The 15729-nt window shown below is 41.1% G+C and overlaps 1 protein-coding gene across 3 annotated transcripts in view; it reads left to right on the top strand.

Annotated features, from left to right (window-relative positions):
- Nucleotides 1–11742: 11742 nt before the first annotated feature.
- PTK2 (protein tyrosine kinase 2) overlaps nt 11743–15729 on the top strand; it is a 129512-nt gene continuing 125525 nt past the window's right edge. For all 3 annotated transcript variants that reach the window (XM_059477578.1, XM_059477586.1, XM_059477570.1), the window contains exon 1: nt 11743–12080. In XM_059477578.1, coding sequence (XP_059333561.1) covers nt 11978–12080 — 103 coding nt within the window. In that variant the 5' untranslated portion in view covers nt 11743–11977. The remainder of the gene's footprint in view (nt 12081–15729) is intronic.

The following is a 15729-nucleotide window of genomic DNA, read 5'->3' as shown; positions in this document are numbered from 1 at the left end:
ATATTCTGAATTACAGTTGAGCAGTTCAGCTTTGAATGAAGTCAGCTGCACATACTCTTCATTTTTTAGATAGAGAATGTGATTTTATTCCTAGTTTGGAAAGTTAGTTTTAGAAATAATGAGATTATATTCATTTTCTTGCTGAGGATGGACAAGAAACTTGAGCCTCAGTATCATGTGGACACCTGGTGACAGTCCTCAGGCAGGTTTACCAGGGAGAGATTGGTCAATCTTCCATCTGAGAGGTGGTGAATTTGTGAATTTGTCTTGTGTGGTTAAGGGTGCAGGGAGTGGGGGTCATTCAGTGCTTTATTTTAAACATACTAACAATTGGCATTCTTCTCAAGGAAAAAGACAGGAGAAAAAAAAGGCAATTTATAGACCTTTTGGACAAACTATAAAAGAGGAAAACCTTGACAATTCTTAAGGGTTTATTTTGTTGTGGGGTTGAAGGGACACCTTGGACAGAAACTATTGAATGTGAACTACAGATTTTTGTTGGTACAATATCAGAGTAATTGCAGAGGAACTTGGAGCTCTGTACTACATGCTGTCAAAAAATAAATAACTTGTGGTAATGTTTTGCTTGGAACAGGATGCTTATGTACTCTGAGAAGATGTTTACCTGTTTTGGTGTCAAAGGAATACAGAGCAAAAATGGTTCCTTGTGGGTCCTGTGCCATTTAGTGCAGGTGGATATGCAGGACCTGACAGTTCACAGTCAGAAAAGTTCTTTGCACTCTGTACAGCCACATGGATGTTCTTGCTGGCAAACTGGCTGCTGCTGGTTGTGCAGAAACAGCTGGAGGGGTGTTGGCAAGGGTTATTCTAATGATGCACTTGGAGACCTGGATTAAAATTTTGTCTGGACTTTCTCAAAGTTACAAAAATGGGACATTTAAAAATGATTTTTAAAGGGTTTTTGATAAGTGGTTAGGGGTTTCAGGATTGTTTTTTGCTTTTGTCACAGCAGGTTTTTTTGGTTTGTAAAAGTTTTTGTATAGGCAAGGTGGAGGATGTGTATCTGCAAAGAGTGATTGGAGAATTCATCTATCTTCTTCTACAGGAGAAAAAACAAATCCAAAATCAGAGGCAGCCTGGCACATGGAGAACAGTGTGCAATAATCAGGGCATCAGGATTTTGGGAATGAGCTTCTGCTGCTCCTTTACAGCACAAAACCTTCAGTGGCAGCCACTGAAAGTGTCTTGTTCTGGTGCAGAATTACTTAAGAAGATGAAATTTGGCAAACTGAGGAGTCCAACAATCATGATTCCTAAATATGTGTCTTTAGTCTGTTCTGCTGATGCTCACAATGCACTCACTGTTTGTATGGAACTGTTCCACAGCAAGTGCAGCTCCTGTGAATTTCTGTAACCCCTTGCTGTAGTGTTGGAGTGTGTCACCACCCAGGGTCTTCACAGCAACAGCTATGGAGTAAAGGAAGGGTGGGGTTAACACTGTGACTGAGAGAAAGAGTCTCAATATCAAGCTGGATCTTGTGTAGTTGGCTCATACAGAATGTTAGTTATTAGTGTGTGTTTTGTTCTGCAAGACCTGGGCTGGGAGTGGCTTGGGATCTTCTCCCAAAATACACACGAACTTGTTTGGAGAGGAACATCACTGATTGCAGTGAACCAAGAGGAAAAACATTCCATGGTGAACTTTCACCAACTGTTTTGTTGTAAGTTACGCCTAAAATGACCATAAATAAAGGATTCTATGATCTTTCCTTTAGTTTATTTTTACATCCTTAATGTATAGTTTGAACCCTCTCTTTGTGCCCTTAGCTCATAACTTGTTTGTGCTGGCTTTGTTTGTGCAGTGAAGACTGGGAAAAGGAAGTAAGAACAAAAATGGATACCTATGGCTCCCCCTTTCCCTTTTTTCTTTTCAGAAGAAAATATTATATTTAATATTTAAAATAAGAACATATTTAAGATATGATAGTTTGCGGGTCTTTTCCCTAGGGACCACTAATTTGAATAGGAAAAACTGCAAAAAATTTTTGTCAGATATAAAGCTGATCTTCTTCAGGTTTTCATATGGAAGGGTCAAACTTAACAACAACTAAGTCTGTTCTTGTAGCAAGTACATTTTTCCTCAAGACTTTACTCTGAGGAAGGGTCAGGGTAACAGAAGTGGGCTGTTAAATGCCTGTGCTTCCATTAGTGGGCTGGAATTACACTTGAGATAGATGGAAAACTTCTTAAGAAATTCTTACATTGTTTAACTCTGGCACAAAGATGTTTTCCAGATTATATCTTTGTGCACTAATTATTCCTTTAAGAAGATCTTTGAAGTTTCTGGTTATTGTCCATTCAGATGACTTACTGTAATGGTTTCACATGGTTTGATTTTTTTTTTTCCATGACAATGAGGGAGAATTATCTGTCATAACTCTTTTTGTGAAAGGCTTAATACAGAGAAATACTGGAACTGTATTTCCAGGATTAATAGACTTTATGTTGTGATTCACATTGTCTTCAGATGTCTTAGTGGAGCCAATTTTCATGGATTTGAAGAGCAGCTGAACAAGTATCTCTATCTCCACTACAGGTCACTTCTCTGTGGTGACCAGGACCCGAGGGAACGGCCTGAAACTGTGTCAGGGGAAGTTTAGGTTGATTTTAGGAAAAGGAACAGATTCCCCAGGGAAATGGTCGCAGCACCACTCCTGACAGTCTGGGAGTGTTGGACAACTCTCTCAGGCACATGGTGGGATTGTCTGGGTTCCTGTGCTGGGCCAGGAGTTGGACTTGATGATCCTTGTGGGTCCCTTCCAACTTAGGGAATTTTATGGTACTGAGGAAAGGTCAGACCAAGATTTTTAGTCCCAGTAAAAAATTTATTGATCAGCACTGAAATTCCTGCTGACTGTTCTCTGGTCATCTCCTTGCCCTCCAAGAGGTGGAGTAAAAGGTGTTATTGAAACTTGGGGCTTTGCAATAGAGAAGGGTGAGGAAGCCAAATAACCCAGTGAGGTGTTAGAGGTAGTGACTACCACTGAGCTTCTGGAAACATCAGTAACATAATTACTGAGATTTTTATATAGAACTTCTAAAAGCAGAGTATTAAGTAGAAATTTTAAGGACAGTGATCAGGCTTTGTCTAATGACTTCAAAACTTGAGGGGTGAAGGAATTCTGTCCTACCCCAAGGCAGATGTGACTTAAGTCATTCCTTGAAGATATTTAAGCTATTAGATGACAGTTTTACATCTTCTTCTGCAATTTAAAAATTATTATTAGGCATTTATTTCAGGGTCCTTGAACTTTCCTACACCCAGTTTAAGTTTATGACTTTTCTTCTTGTCTGTGTGGCAGGACAAGGTTTATATTTTTCCTCTTGTTTGTGCAGGCTCTGATATTTCTTTGTCCTGATCTCGTGTTCACTTAAAAGCTTGAGTGCTGAGTCTTGAAATGCATCAAATGGGATTGTGGAGAGCAGTACCAGAGGATTTTTGGGAGCTGTGCTCTGCAGCTCAGAACTGTGCAAGAGATGAGCTCTTGGCCCTGTCAGATGCTGTTACATGCTGACAGTGCTGGCCCTGTGATGTTTGCTAAAGTAGGTCATTCAGGCTGCCATCAGAAAGGAGTTTTTTTGGCTTTTTGATCTTTTGTTTATCATCTGAAGACACAGGATACTTATTTAACATCCCTTCTTCAGATCTGAAGAAGGGCTGTGCCCAAACATCTTTCCCAGCTGTATCAGTTGGTTTTGTACATCTTGGCCTTGCCTATTTTCATTTTTATAGCAGCATTCTTGCACATCTGTTTCCAGCTTCATCAAAGCCTTTTGAGCTGAAGTTGTCAAGTCCCTGGGTAAATATTACTGCATGTAAAGCTCAGCTGAGTTTGGAGCTACAGAGCAGAGGTTTGGTCTGCTCATCAATTCCCAGCTCTGAAAGGATGCACAGAGGGGATTTGTGGGTGTGTGCTGCCTTTGACACTCTGAGTGCTGCTCCATCCTGTAACAGCTCCATAACTTCAGCTGCATTTGGTGCTGAGCTCCTGGAAGCCTTTCTTAAAATGAAGCAACAAGTTCTTGTGTTTCTGAGCTCTTTGACACCACTCTGCAGGCATTTTCCTAGGTAAACAGAACTTGTTCAGCAGAACTGTGCAGGCTTGTGTAATTGGAGGAGCAAACGAGGCTATTTAAGGTGGTGGATTTTGCATTGAATAAAAGATTTTGTGTTAGCTGAGGATGACCTTTAATTCCCTGTAGCAGCATAAAATGACTGCCTGAGGAGCTGTTCCTCAGAAGTTTATTGCTGATCTCAGAAAGCAGCAATGTAGCTGAAAGTTCCTGAAAAGTGAATATCCCTTCTTGGTACAAAATGGGAAGAGGGATTTATTAAAGTGAATAGGAATTGAATTTTCTGTGGCTTAGAGGCTCAGCTACACCTGGCCTCTACTAGAGGTTCTCCTAAACAAAGCATCAAACTATTTTTTGGAATTTTTCAATCCCAAATTTTGCTAATTACAGAGGGAAAGGGGGATTTGTGCCTATTAACAATATTTTCTTATTTTTTTAAAATATGTGTTTCTTTGCTTGATAGCTCAGGCACTGAATTTGCTTGGTAATAGAGCAGCATTAATGTTTGTGTTATAAAACTTTAAAAAATGTTCTGTAAGAATTAAAAATTAATTTTTAATTTCTGCTTTCTTAGACTCGAAGGGCATCAGCATTGGCTTGTTGATTTGTTCTGTGACTCTGGAATTTTAAACTTAAATAGCTCTTTGTTTTAGCCTATAAGAGTTTGTTTATATAGAAGGGATTTACGCTATGCTCATCCTTCACTAAGAAATAAAATATGAACTGTTCCATCAGTGTGTTTTCATACATAAATGGAAAAATACTGCATTATTGTGAGGTCATGGATTACTGTTTTATTCAGTTTGTAATTGCATTTAGTAGCTTGGGAGTCTGAGGAGTTACTGATGTTATATCTGTGCTTTATGTAACACTGGGAGTCCTGTTCAACTTCTTCCTAAAAAGATGTTTGCAGCTGAAAGGGGTTTGATGAGCTGTTGTTTTAGCTTTGTATTTGCCATCTGGAGGAGAAGCAGGACAGGAAAGACACATCCAGGTGACACCATTTTTGGTAAATAACTGACTCTACATGGCTGCACAGCTCTCTTACTTTCTTTGTTTAATTGCTTCTTAGATAGATGAGAGAGAAAGCAGCAGATAGGAGACACTGAAGAGATTTGCTGACCCAGAAGCAACTTCATTTTCCTAGATCCCTCTTAGAAGATGTGGCTAATTATTTCTAGGCTTCCCTTGGATTAATAAAGGTGGATTTTAAGAATCTGTAAGGTCAACTGATCCACTTCTGGATCCCCTCCACTGAACAAAAGTAATCCTCACAAAATGCAATTCCTTTAAACAGCATCAAAGGGCTGGGTCCTTCCCCTTCAGATACCTTCTGCTGTGTTTACCTCATAAATTGAAGGGTTTTGCCATAAAAAAGGGAAGTTTTGTAAGGTGAAGGAAGGTTCTGGTGACCATTTGGATTGCCTATGGACTCCTTCTCCAGTCACCCCATATTGGAGGCTGAAGATAGGCAGTGCAGACTGATAAGCACAGTGAATCTGTCACAGACCAAATTATATTTTGCAGTAAAATAAGGAATGGCATGTATAGGATTCACCTTTTCTCTTTTTTTCACCTCTTCTCTCCAGGTGTCCATGAAGTAGACTTTAGCTTTAAGCAATGGAATAGTGAATGAACTTCTCAAAGATGTCCTGAGGATAGAAATGGTTTTGTTGGGTGGATTTTTTTGTAAATAGCCTAGAACAAGAAGAAACAGAGATTTTGAATGTGTCCTAAGGAAGGAGTAATTTTAAACCTTTTTCATCTTTCATGGCAATGACTTTATCCTTCTCTGTGCAGTAAAGTCTTCAAAAAGTAAATGGAAGGAAGTGGGAGAAGATGAGCAGCTTAGTCCACCCACAGGGAAATCTGCTACAACTTTCATGCCTGAAAACTAATACAACCCATATGGGCTTAAAAAATGGCCAGTCTTTATTTATGGAATAATAAAATTAAAGTTAACTTAGTGTCCCTTTTAATATCTGTTGTCTTAACAGCATAGGCTGGGAGGCTGCACTGCTGCCTGCTCTGCTGCACAGCATCACAGGATTCCTTGGACAGGGGAGGTGTGGGAAACCTCATTAACACTGAATTCCTCCTGCTCCCTCCCAGCACCCTGATCTGTCCTGCTCCCCACCTCACTACTGCCAATAGGTTAAGATTTGAAAATAAAACCAATGAATTCTGACAACTGCTATTATAAAATGTAGCTCAGATGATCATAAAGCCTAACAGGTGATCTTGGTTCAGAAGGTCACAAAGTTTTGTTTTAAAACTCCGAACTTTTTGGGAATACCCAAGATTATTCTACTATTAAGCTCACCAAATGGAGAAATATAACAATAAATTCAGTATTGGACTGACTTTTTGCCAGAAAAATGTCCTAAGCAGAGATCCTCCGCAGTTTATATTCTAGAATGAGTTTATCTGAGTGCTCTCTATCTTTCTTCTTCAGGAGAAAAATGGCCTAATGTAGTCTGGAGCATGGAATTAGAGTTTGCTCATATTGCAAAATCTAAAATGAATTCATGGAGGTGATGCTGCCTCTCAGATGTGCTGAATCATTTCTGTTGAAAAACCAGGCTTGGATTTTGACACTTAAAGTAAAATACCATTTTTCTTTCAGTTCTGCCTGTCAGGATGCTCAGAGTTAAATAAGAAAGACCATCTCTGGTGGCAGGATAATGATGACAGAGGTTCTCACTCTGCAGAGACTCTTGGAGGTCCTGGAGCCCATCACCTTGTTCTCCTCTGTGCCCTTTGGAAAAGGGTGTTCAGGAGGAAACTGAGCCAGAGGAGGGGTGAGTGGAGCAGAAAGGGCTCCTTGGGGGCAAGGGTGACAGATTTAGAGACCAGGTAATCCAAGGCAGATTTCCAAACCAACCTTAGCAAACCTGAGTTTAGAGTAAGGCAGAGGTCAGGAGTTGTCATTTTGGATTTGTTATAATTACCATGCACCATTTTTCAGTAGTTCCTGTGAATAAAGATGATGTTTGTTTGACTTTGGCTAAGAGGAAACTTAGGTAGATAATGTTTTCCACTTTTAAATAATGCATACACCCAAAGAATAATTAGAATATTTAGAAAAAACTCACACAAAGAACTAACTTGAGGGAATGAGGATGAATGAAGATTACAGTGCAGTTAGAGTGTCTGGACAGCATGTTTGGGGAATTCTGGATACTAACAAGGAAAAGCACATTAATTCAGATGCAGAAGACTGTCACTTGATCAATAAACAAGTTTAATTTTTAGAACATTCATCAGCCACTCTCAGCTTTGTGGGCTGCAGTTGTCATGGTAGAAAGCATTTGTGGCTTTACCAAAAAAATCCTGCACTTTTTCTGAGGGTAAATTTTGTTTGACAACTTTCTTTATCAGCTAGATGAATGCAATGAACTCTTCTTCCATCTCCTACAGGAATTTGCAGATCTCCTTCAAAACATTGCCTTTGTTCTTCAGCTTCTAGAAATTACTAGAGTGATAAACAGTAGCCCATGAAGTAGTTAAGACTGTGAATTATTAAATCCAAAATAATAATAATAAGCATCTCCATCATCATCAGAACAGTTTAGGTTCGGCGGGACCTTCAAGATCAGCTACTTCCCACCCCCTGTTATGGACATTGTCACCTTATACCAGACCAGGTTGCTCAAAGCTCCATCCAGCCTGGCCTTGAGCACTTCCAGGGATGGGGCATCCATGATTTCTCTGGATGTGTCTCACCATCCTCATAGTGAAGAATATCTTCCTAATAATTAATTGAAACACATATTCTTTCCGTTCAAAGCCATTCTTCCTTGTCCTATCACCATGTGCCCTGGTCAGAAGTCCCTCTGCCGGGACTGGAAGGGACTCCAAGATCTCTCGAGCCTTCTCCAGGCTGAACATTCCCCACTCTCTCCTGTCTCCAGAGCAGAGGTGCCTCCAGCCCCAGTGCTGATGTCATGGCTGTGCTCTGGGCTGTGGCTCTTTGTTTTTCTTCTAACAAGTGAATGTGCTGCTCTTTTCTCCCTTGGAGGAGATCTCTGTTGCTGTTCTGCTCATCTGGTGGCTGAGGTGTTGAAGGAGAGGAGCTGAAAAGCAAATTTCTGTTCTGCTCTCCAGCACTACCCCAGTACCAATCTGTCTGTTTTCATCACAGTTTCCAAATCCTGAGTTCAGTTTGATTTCTCAGCAGAGTGGAACTTGGACAAGAATTCCCTGTTTGGATCTGTCCTAGTCCCCTTCCTAACAATGCTCCAACTTGCCAGCCAGTTTGATCAAAATTTGATTAATAAAGATATTAAATGTGGAAAAAAAAATAGTTGAATAGCAGAGAGTTCCTAAAGATGGCATTTACTGAGGGAGAAGCTGGGGTCAGTTCTGTGCTGATGAGATCTCTGGGACACCCCCAGGAGCTCCAGCTCTGGACATGACCATGGGGAAAGCCAAGGTTTGCCAGTTTGTCTGATGGGCCTGATCTTTGTTTTTGTTTGGATAAGCTTGAGTGGAAAAAATCAGACAACCTTTTATATGTGTCACAATTGTACAAAACCCCAAAACCCTGCTGTTTAACCCTTTGTTCCCCAGAGCTTTTTGATTTTTGAAGGTGACATCAATAGGAGACAGGCTCAGCACCACAAAGAAAATTTTAAAAACTTAATGCCTTGATACAATTTTCAAAAATGCTTCTGATTTTTTTCCTCCCCTCTTGCTTTCCAAAAGCTGATGCTGATAATCAGTACTCTTTAAAAGCAAGCTGAAATTGAGCAACCAAGATCATAGTCATAGCAGAAAAGTCTTAACTTGAATTTCCTTGGGGCAGAATGCCATTTCCTAGCTGACCTTGCCTGTCTGTTGTTATTGGGGTAGTCTGAGCTTTTTTCCTGGTTAGAATGTGTGCTAAGGAAAATGGTCAATGCTTCTGCATATTCTTAGTAAAAACTTATGAATTCTCCTTTTTGTAGAAATACAGTTTTAGGTTTTTCTTTGATAGCTGTTATCATCCTTGCTTACACAGAGACTGCTACACACATACTATCAGTGTGTGTCAGCAAATGCATCTTGCACGATGAGAACCAACGCTCCTGTTCACAGCCCTAATTTCTGACAGATGTTTCTTACCTCAGTAAATGCTCTAATCTGATTGGCATTACTTAAAACAGATTACTTTACATAAATGCTGCCCAGATACCTCCTTGAGGAGCAGTATTTATAAAATGTTGTAAATACTCAGTATACTCTGTGTACTGGAGATGTATTTAACTTCTCAGGTTTGTTTTCTAACTTTGTGCCTTGTCTGCTTCCTCCCTGCAACTTGGAATTTTGGGGTTTCTGAACATCTCCATAACATAAATTTTATGCTTTTGGCTTTTTTTTTTTTTTTTTTTTTTTTTTTTTTTTTTTTTTTTTGTGCAGAAAAAGATTATCATGTTATTTGAAAGAAGAGATGAGCATATGTCCACTGTGTACTTCTTATAATAACAAATAGATATTAAGTATTTTTTAAAAAGCATCAAGGAAGCACTTGGTTTAAGTGAAAAAATACATATTCTGGGTGTAAAATGTTGGACAGCTTCTAAAATTGAATTTAAAAAATTGTCATGTTATGAAGTACTTAGTTTTCACCTTCATTTTGTAGTTTAATACAAAACCAAGAATTTATGTCCTTGAGAAGAATGAATATAATACTGGTATTATATGAGCAGGCAGTATCTCTTGACACTTGGATTGATAATCTGTATTAGCCTCATCTGTTAAAAGTGTAAAGAATACAGAGTCCACACATTCTGTTTATTAAAACTGTCCTTGGTAATGCACTTACGAGTTGATATTTAAAGGGTTTTGTTTTCATAAATAAATTTTAAATTAGACCTTCCCCTTTTTACTTCTTGATATTTTTTTATCTGCTTTTCTGGAAAGCATTTTCTTTTCATAGAAGAAACACATTTTTAAAAATATATTTTACACCCTAGAGCACAGATCAAACCAATTTAAGGAAAACTGAAGAAGTATCTGCAGTTTCCTTTTTTGAAGGAAACAAGTCTGACTTGCTCAAGGTCACCAAGGGAGCCCATGGCAGAGCTGGATGTGTAAAAGCAGATTTCCTGCCCTGCCAGCATGAACCAGAGGGACACTGAGCCTGTCTGTGCCCCTTCTGTACCCACACAACTACAATAATTGGGGCTTTAAATATTTACTGTAGCGTGTTTTGCTTTATTACTGAAGGTAAATATAATCGACCTTGTCACCAGAAGTGTTTGTCTGTGTGTGTAGCACTGAGGGGCTTGGAAAACTTTGTGGTGGGGGGAGGAAGGCACCCAGGCATGTCTTCAGTTCCCTTTGGCTTTCTTCAGCCCCAGAAGGAGCTTTGTGCCGGAGCAGTGATGCAGAACATCTGATGGGCCTGCTTGTGGCCTAATCTCTCTCTCTCTTTTTTTTTTTTTTTTTTACCACAGAATATTTTTTCTCGTTTAAATAGAGAAGCAGACAACAGTTAAATGCAGTTACTGCTTCCTTTCTTCTTCTTTTTTTTTTTTATCAAGAATTTTGACATCCACCACTAATTCTGCAAGGCCAGTCAGTATATTGAGAAATGAGATGGCAGTAAAGAATGGTAATTAAACATATGCTGTAGCCCAGTGCATGCTGCTACAAGTAGGCAGATAGGTTAAGTTGAAGGCTGCTGGCTTTAGATTAATTCCCTTTTGGTTCTAGTCTTGGATAAGCCTCACGCCTTACTGCTGAGGGCTGGGAGTGAGAAGAGATTACCGTGGAATATATAAAGAGCTTTAATGAGAAGTGTGAATCTTGTTCCTGTTGATTTTAATAGGTGTTCTAGCTGAAACAGTTATTTATAATTTTTGTGAAGTACTTTGCTGTAAAATGGATATTTGCTTTATTTCTATACACACATTGTGCCTGGTTGTGTGATTATTATAAACATTGGCTTCTGCAGTATTTATACTCACCATTTGAAAAGAAAACTATTTTAAGCAGTTTTGGTGTTAGGTGCTACAAAATTAAGAAGAAACAAAGGCCGTTCACCATCTGGGGTGAATGTTTAAGGTGACCTTTGCCTTCTGATGAGAAATCAATAAAGGGTTTAGAGGGGGCTGGATGTGGCACTAAGGACTGGCATGGGCTGCAGTATTCATTCTTTAGGGCCAAGCAGCACTGCCGGGCTTCTTCCATCCATAATCTCGTGGAGTTAGGCAAGTGCTGATGGAGAGCGTGACCCCGATTCCTGCTGAAGTTTGGGGAAGTTCTCCGGCGCTTTTAGGGAAGTTCTGTGCGCTTAGAGCCAAGTTTTGCTTTTAGGATGCCTGGTGTCGGTAAGCGGACACAGCAAATGTGTAAAAGCGGTGGCAGAACGCGGGTGCGGCAGGGGAGGGGCGGTGCGGGGCCAGGAACATCAGCGGTGGTGAAGCGAGGCCGGTCCGCAGCCGGGCCGGGCGGCGTTTCCAGCGCTCTGCCTCTGCGCACAGGGTGAACCGGAGCCGGCAGGGCGCGGGCAGCAGACGGGGATTAGCATATTAATGGAAGCCGGGTAATCGCCTCCCGCCCCTGCCCGCCCTCCTCCGCAGGGCTCACTCCGCCTCGGCACCGCTGCCGGCGAGGAGGAGAAGGACGAGGAGGTGGATGATGCTCCGGGGCGGGGGGAGATGAGGCAGCGACGCGGCCTCCCCTCAGCGCAGCGCGCTGGAGCCCCGGGCGGGCCGGGGCACCGCGCTCCCCCCGCGGCCAGGTGAAGGCGCACCGCCCCGGGGAGGGCCGGGGCTCCCTTCTCTGCCCGGGATCCGGCACGGCCAGGCGGCTCCCGCCTCCCCCCGCAGGAGCCCGGAGCGCTGAATCGGGACATTGTGTGCCGGAGCTGGCCGGCATCGAGCACGCTCCGTGTATGTGGCTGCTGGAGGTGGCCGGGCAGCAGCCCCCGAGGCGGGCAGGTGCGGGCTGCATGGAGAAAAGCGGCTGCAGCCCTTTCCCCATGTGCTGGGCTAAAGGTACTCCGACCTTTTATTTATATATAAATGTGTGTGTCTATATATATGTATATAGCTGTATGCATTTCTCTCTCCCTCTTAATTTAACGTTTTACCACCTGTGGTTCTACGGTTTTTTCCTTCTCAAAGCCAAGCTAGAAAATAAATATTCTGGTCATGCGCTTGCAGTGCGGAGCTGCCCCTCTGCAGGAGCTGCTTCACCTGACAGCTGGGATGCTTCGGGTTTTGTAGGGTTTTTTTTTCTCCCTCTGCCTTTAAGAATGATTTGAAATGAAAAGAGCGCTTGAGCTGTTTGGTTTGTACTTGTACTGATGTGAGGATCTGACGGCTTTGTTTGTGATCTTTGTATGTTTGAAGCCGCTGCGAGGGTGATCCTGCTTTCACTCACCTTTTAGAAGAAGTAGTTTTTAAGTGTCTGATCCTGATCGTAGGGAGCGAAAGACTCACATGTTTTTACTTGATGTCTCTGAATTTGCCACCCCTATTACCCACCCCCAAACGGAGACCATAAGTAGCCACAGAGCATGAATTTATTCCAATGAGACGGTTGGACTTGAAATTGAGGCTTAACAATAGTTAGATGGACATGGGAAAGTCATTCACGTGATAATCTTAATTTGCACCCCAAGACTTTTATATTTACCGTATTATCATTTGGATGTTACTTGTATACTGGAGTTGTGGATGTGACTTTACAGGGATTAAGGTCGAAATTTTGTTAGTAGCTAAAGAATCAAATCTTCCTTAGATGGAAAACAACTGTAAAAAGTTTAATGTTGCTGATTGTAAGCATAACCTTCCTCGTGCTTGCTTTCACTTCAATGTACTTTCTTTTTTGGAAGAGAAAGTGGCAGTGAAGTATTGCGTCACCGTCATCTTGGATCACGCACAGCCAGTTACTTCGGAAGTACGGGGCAGACGTATCTAACTAAGGATTCGATAGGCATAGCTGCTGATTAGTTGTTTGAAAAAAAAATTAAATTTATTTACAGTTTTTATTGTCTAGTAATTAGGAGGACACAAGAAAAAGCATTTAACACTTTATCTTGCCTGCTTTCTGCACCTTTAGGAAATATTCAGGCTAAACTAATAATATGTCACACATTCACATATTATACTACATAGAGTAGAATCGACTTAGAAATGGGAGAAGTGGAACACCACACCCTGGTTTCATGAAGTGCAGAACCTGTCAGCTCACAAGGGAATAATATTTAGTAAACAATGAGTAACGGTAGCTGGAAACAAAGCTAATACAGAGTGTCCTTTGCTCTTAGTAAAACTTGTTTACCGTGAAGGGGGTAACAACAATGCCAGATCTGTGTGTCATAAATTGGGTTAACAGAAGTATTAGATGAAATTGGGATTCCTCTCCTTGGACTGTTGTGAGGCTCAGGATGAAGGTACCTCCCAGAAAGTAACTTTTTAAAGTAGAGAAGAAGAATCTTCTGAAAGCAAAAATCAAGCTTTTGCCATCTGCTGTTCAGGCTGCTTAGTACTGAGGTATCGATTTCTCCCCCCTACTCCAGTCCCAGAGGATGCCCCAGCAGGGCTGGGGATGGCTGCATTGGGCCATGATAAAAGGTATTGATTCCCCCCCACCCATTCCAGCTACTGAAAAGAATGAAAAATGATCCCACCTCTTCCTCTGGTCGCCTGTGTTCTCAGAACATGACTTCAGGGAAGATTGCTTGTCCATCCCCTCTGCCCCAAATCTGGAGAGCGGCCCTGTAATCTCTTGTTATTCCTGGTGGGGGAGAAGGGGAACACCAGGGGTTACATAAGAGGACAAAGGCACCAGGATCTTCACAGCTGCCAGTTGTGATGATTTCTAGAAAAAGCTTCATCACAGCCTCCCAAAAAATAGGACAGATGAGAAATAACTTGAGCTATATTTGTCATTGAATGGTGGCCATGCCTTAGTGGATGATTACTTTGTGTACTGTTCACCGGCTTAACCTTAGGGAAATGAGACGGATCTGGCCTACTTTGATAAGGGCTCTGAGATATCTGCAGTCCAAGAAAGGTAATATATTAATGAGAGAACCATTTAGTTCTGATGTCTTTATTCTGCCTCTTTGGTTTTTCTGGTAAAGTGTCAGGTTACCTGTAGCAAAAACTGATAAAACTTTTAAAGTATTTTATAATGTCTTAAAATGGATCTTGATGTATGTTTTATTATCCATAACTTTCTAAGTGCTCTGTTTTCTTTGGATTGGGACAGATTGAGCTTTCATTGCACCAGGTGTGATCTCAGCAAATGTTTGTTCTTTGAAAAGGCTTTGAAATATTTCAGTGAGTCTGTGTTCATACAGAGGTTCCACTTTTTTTTAGCGTTCTTAAATCTGAAATCGTCAAATCTTCTTAGCAATAGCGTGGGATGACCTAATTGCAGCCAATTCTGTGCCTCTGTCTGTAGGGCTGCTACAGAGAATAAGATATTTACTTGCTTTAGAAAGTACTTGTGTGAATCTGTGTTGTTGCTTTTTGCCTCCTCTCCACATCTAAATCTAATCTAAGTAGTGTTACTGAATTGAATAATTTAGTCTGGATCTGCACACTCTGGATTTGAGGGTATTCTGGTGGATGAATGAAGAAAAAGTGTGTACTTTGTTGCTGGCATATTTCTTCTCAGTAAGTCTGTATTTCTTTATCAGGATAGCAGTAAGACATTTTTGGCTGCTTCCTCCCTCTCATTAAGTAATTTGAAACTTCAAATGTCAGGTCTTGTGGACTGATCATCCTTAAGCTCAGTTACAACTTCAGGGATGCTGAAGTGCCTGTCTTGATCCCTGAGCAGTCACCACTCCTTTCCCAGCTAAGTGCTGAAACTTTGTGCTGCTATCATCCAGGACTGATTCCTTTCTGCCTCTAACAGCAGAATAGAAAGTGATCATGGGTCATTAAAGACTTTTCACTAACATCTCTGAAATTTGTTAAAATCATTAACAGTATAATGTATTACACTTCAACCTAGATACTTTTGCTGGTAACTTTTTTCTTGTGTTCCCTGTGAATTTTAACCGTGCACAATAACTGGGTGAAATCAGTGTAAATGTGACAGCCAAGGGTAGTTGGGCAGCTCTGCTATAGGTCTGTGAATTATCCACCCCAAGGAGGAGGAAGTTGCTTGAATATCTTCCAGAAATGCTCTGTTTAGTCATTTATGAACAATTAATTGATGTAATTCAGTGTGTGCCATGTGAGTTGTTACTGCAGGGTGACCACAGTCCTTGAACTCAGCCATTCAAACTAACATGGAAAATCTATACTGGCTTTAAATAATTGAGCCAAATTCAGTCAAAAACCTGCTCTTGACTAAAAGAAATATTAAAAATTTTAACCTGTGTTGTGAAGTGTATTTAATCTGCTGTGAAGGAGTTTTGCCCTATTGCAGATGTTGCAATCTTTTTCTAAAGAGAGAAGCAGTTCCAAGTGCAATGTTGTGGGTTTGTTTTTTGGGGAGCCCTGCTGATTGAGGGGGTGTGCTCAGATGGGACCTGCTGGTCATGTGTTGAATATAAGTAAGGCAGTTGGATGCATAAGAGAGGAGGTCAGAGCTGTTTCTCCTTCATCTCCATGTCATAAATCTCTGCTGTTTTGCTGACAGAGTGATAACATTCAGTCCAACAGGCCCTTAGGTTTTTAT

This window comes from Ammospiza nelsoni, chromosome 1 (assembly GCF_027579445.1).
Source record: "Ammospiza nelsoni isolate bAmmNel1 chromosome 1, bAmmNel1.pri, whole genome shotgun sequence".
Taxonomy (NCBI): Eukaryota; Metazoa; Chordata; class Aves; order Passeriformes; family Passerellidae; genus Ammospiza; species Ammospiza nelsoni.
The sequence above is the reverse complement of the archived record's forward strand: the minus strand, read 5'-3'. Positions and strand labels throughout refer to the sequence as shown.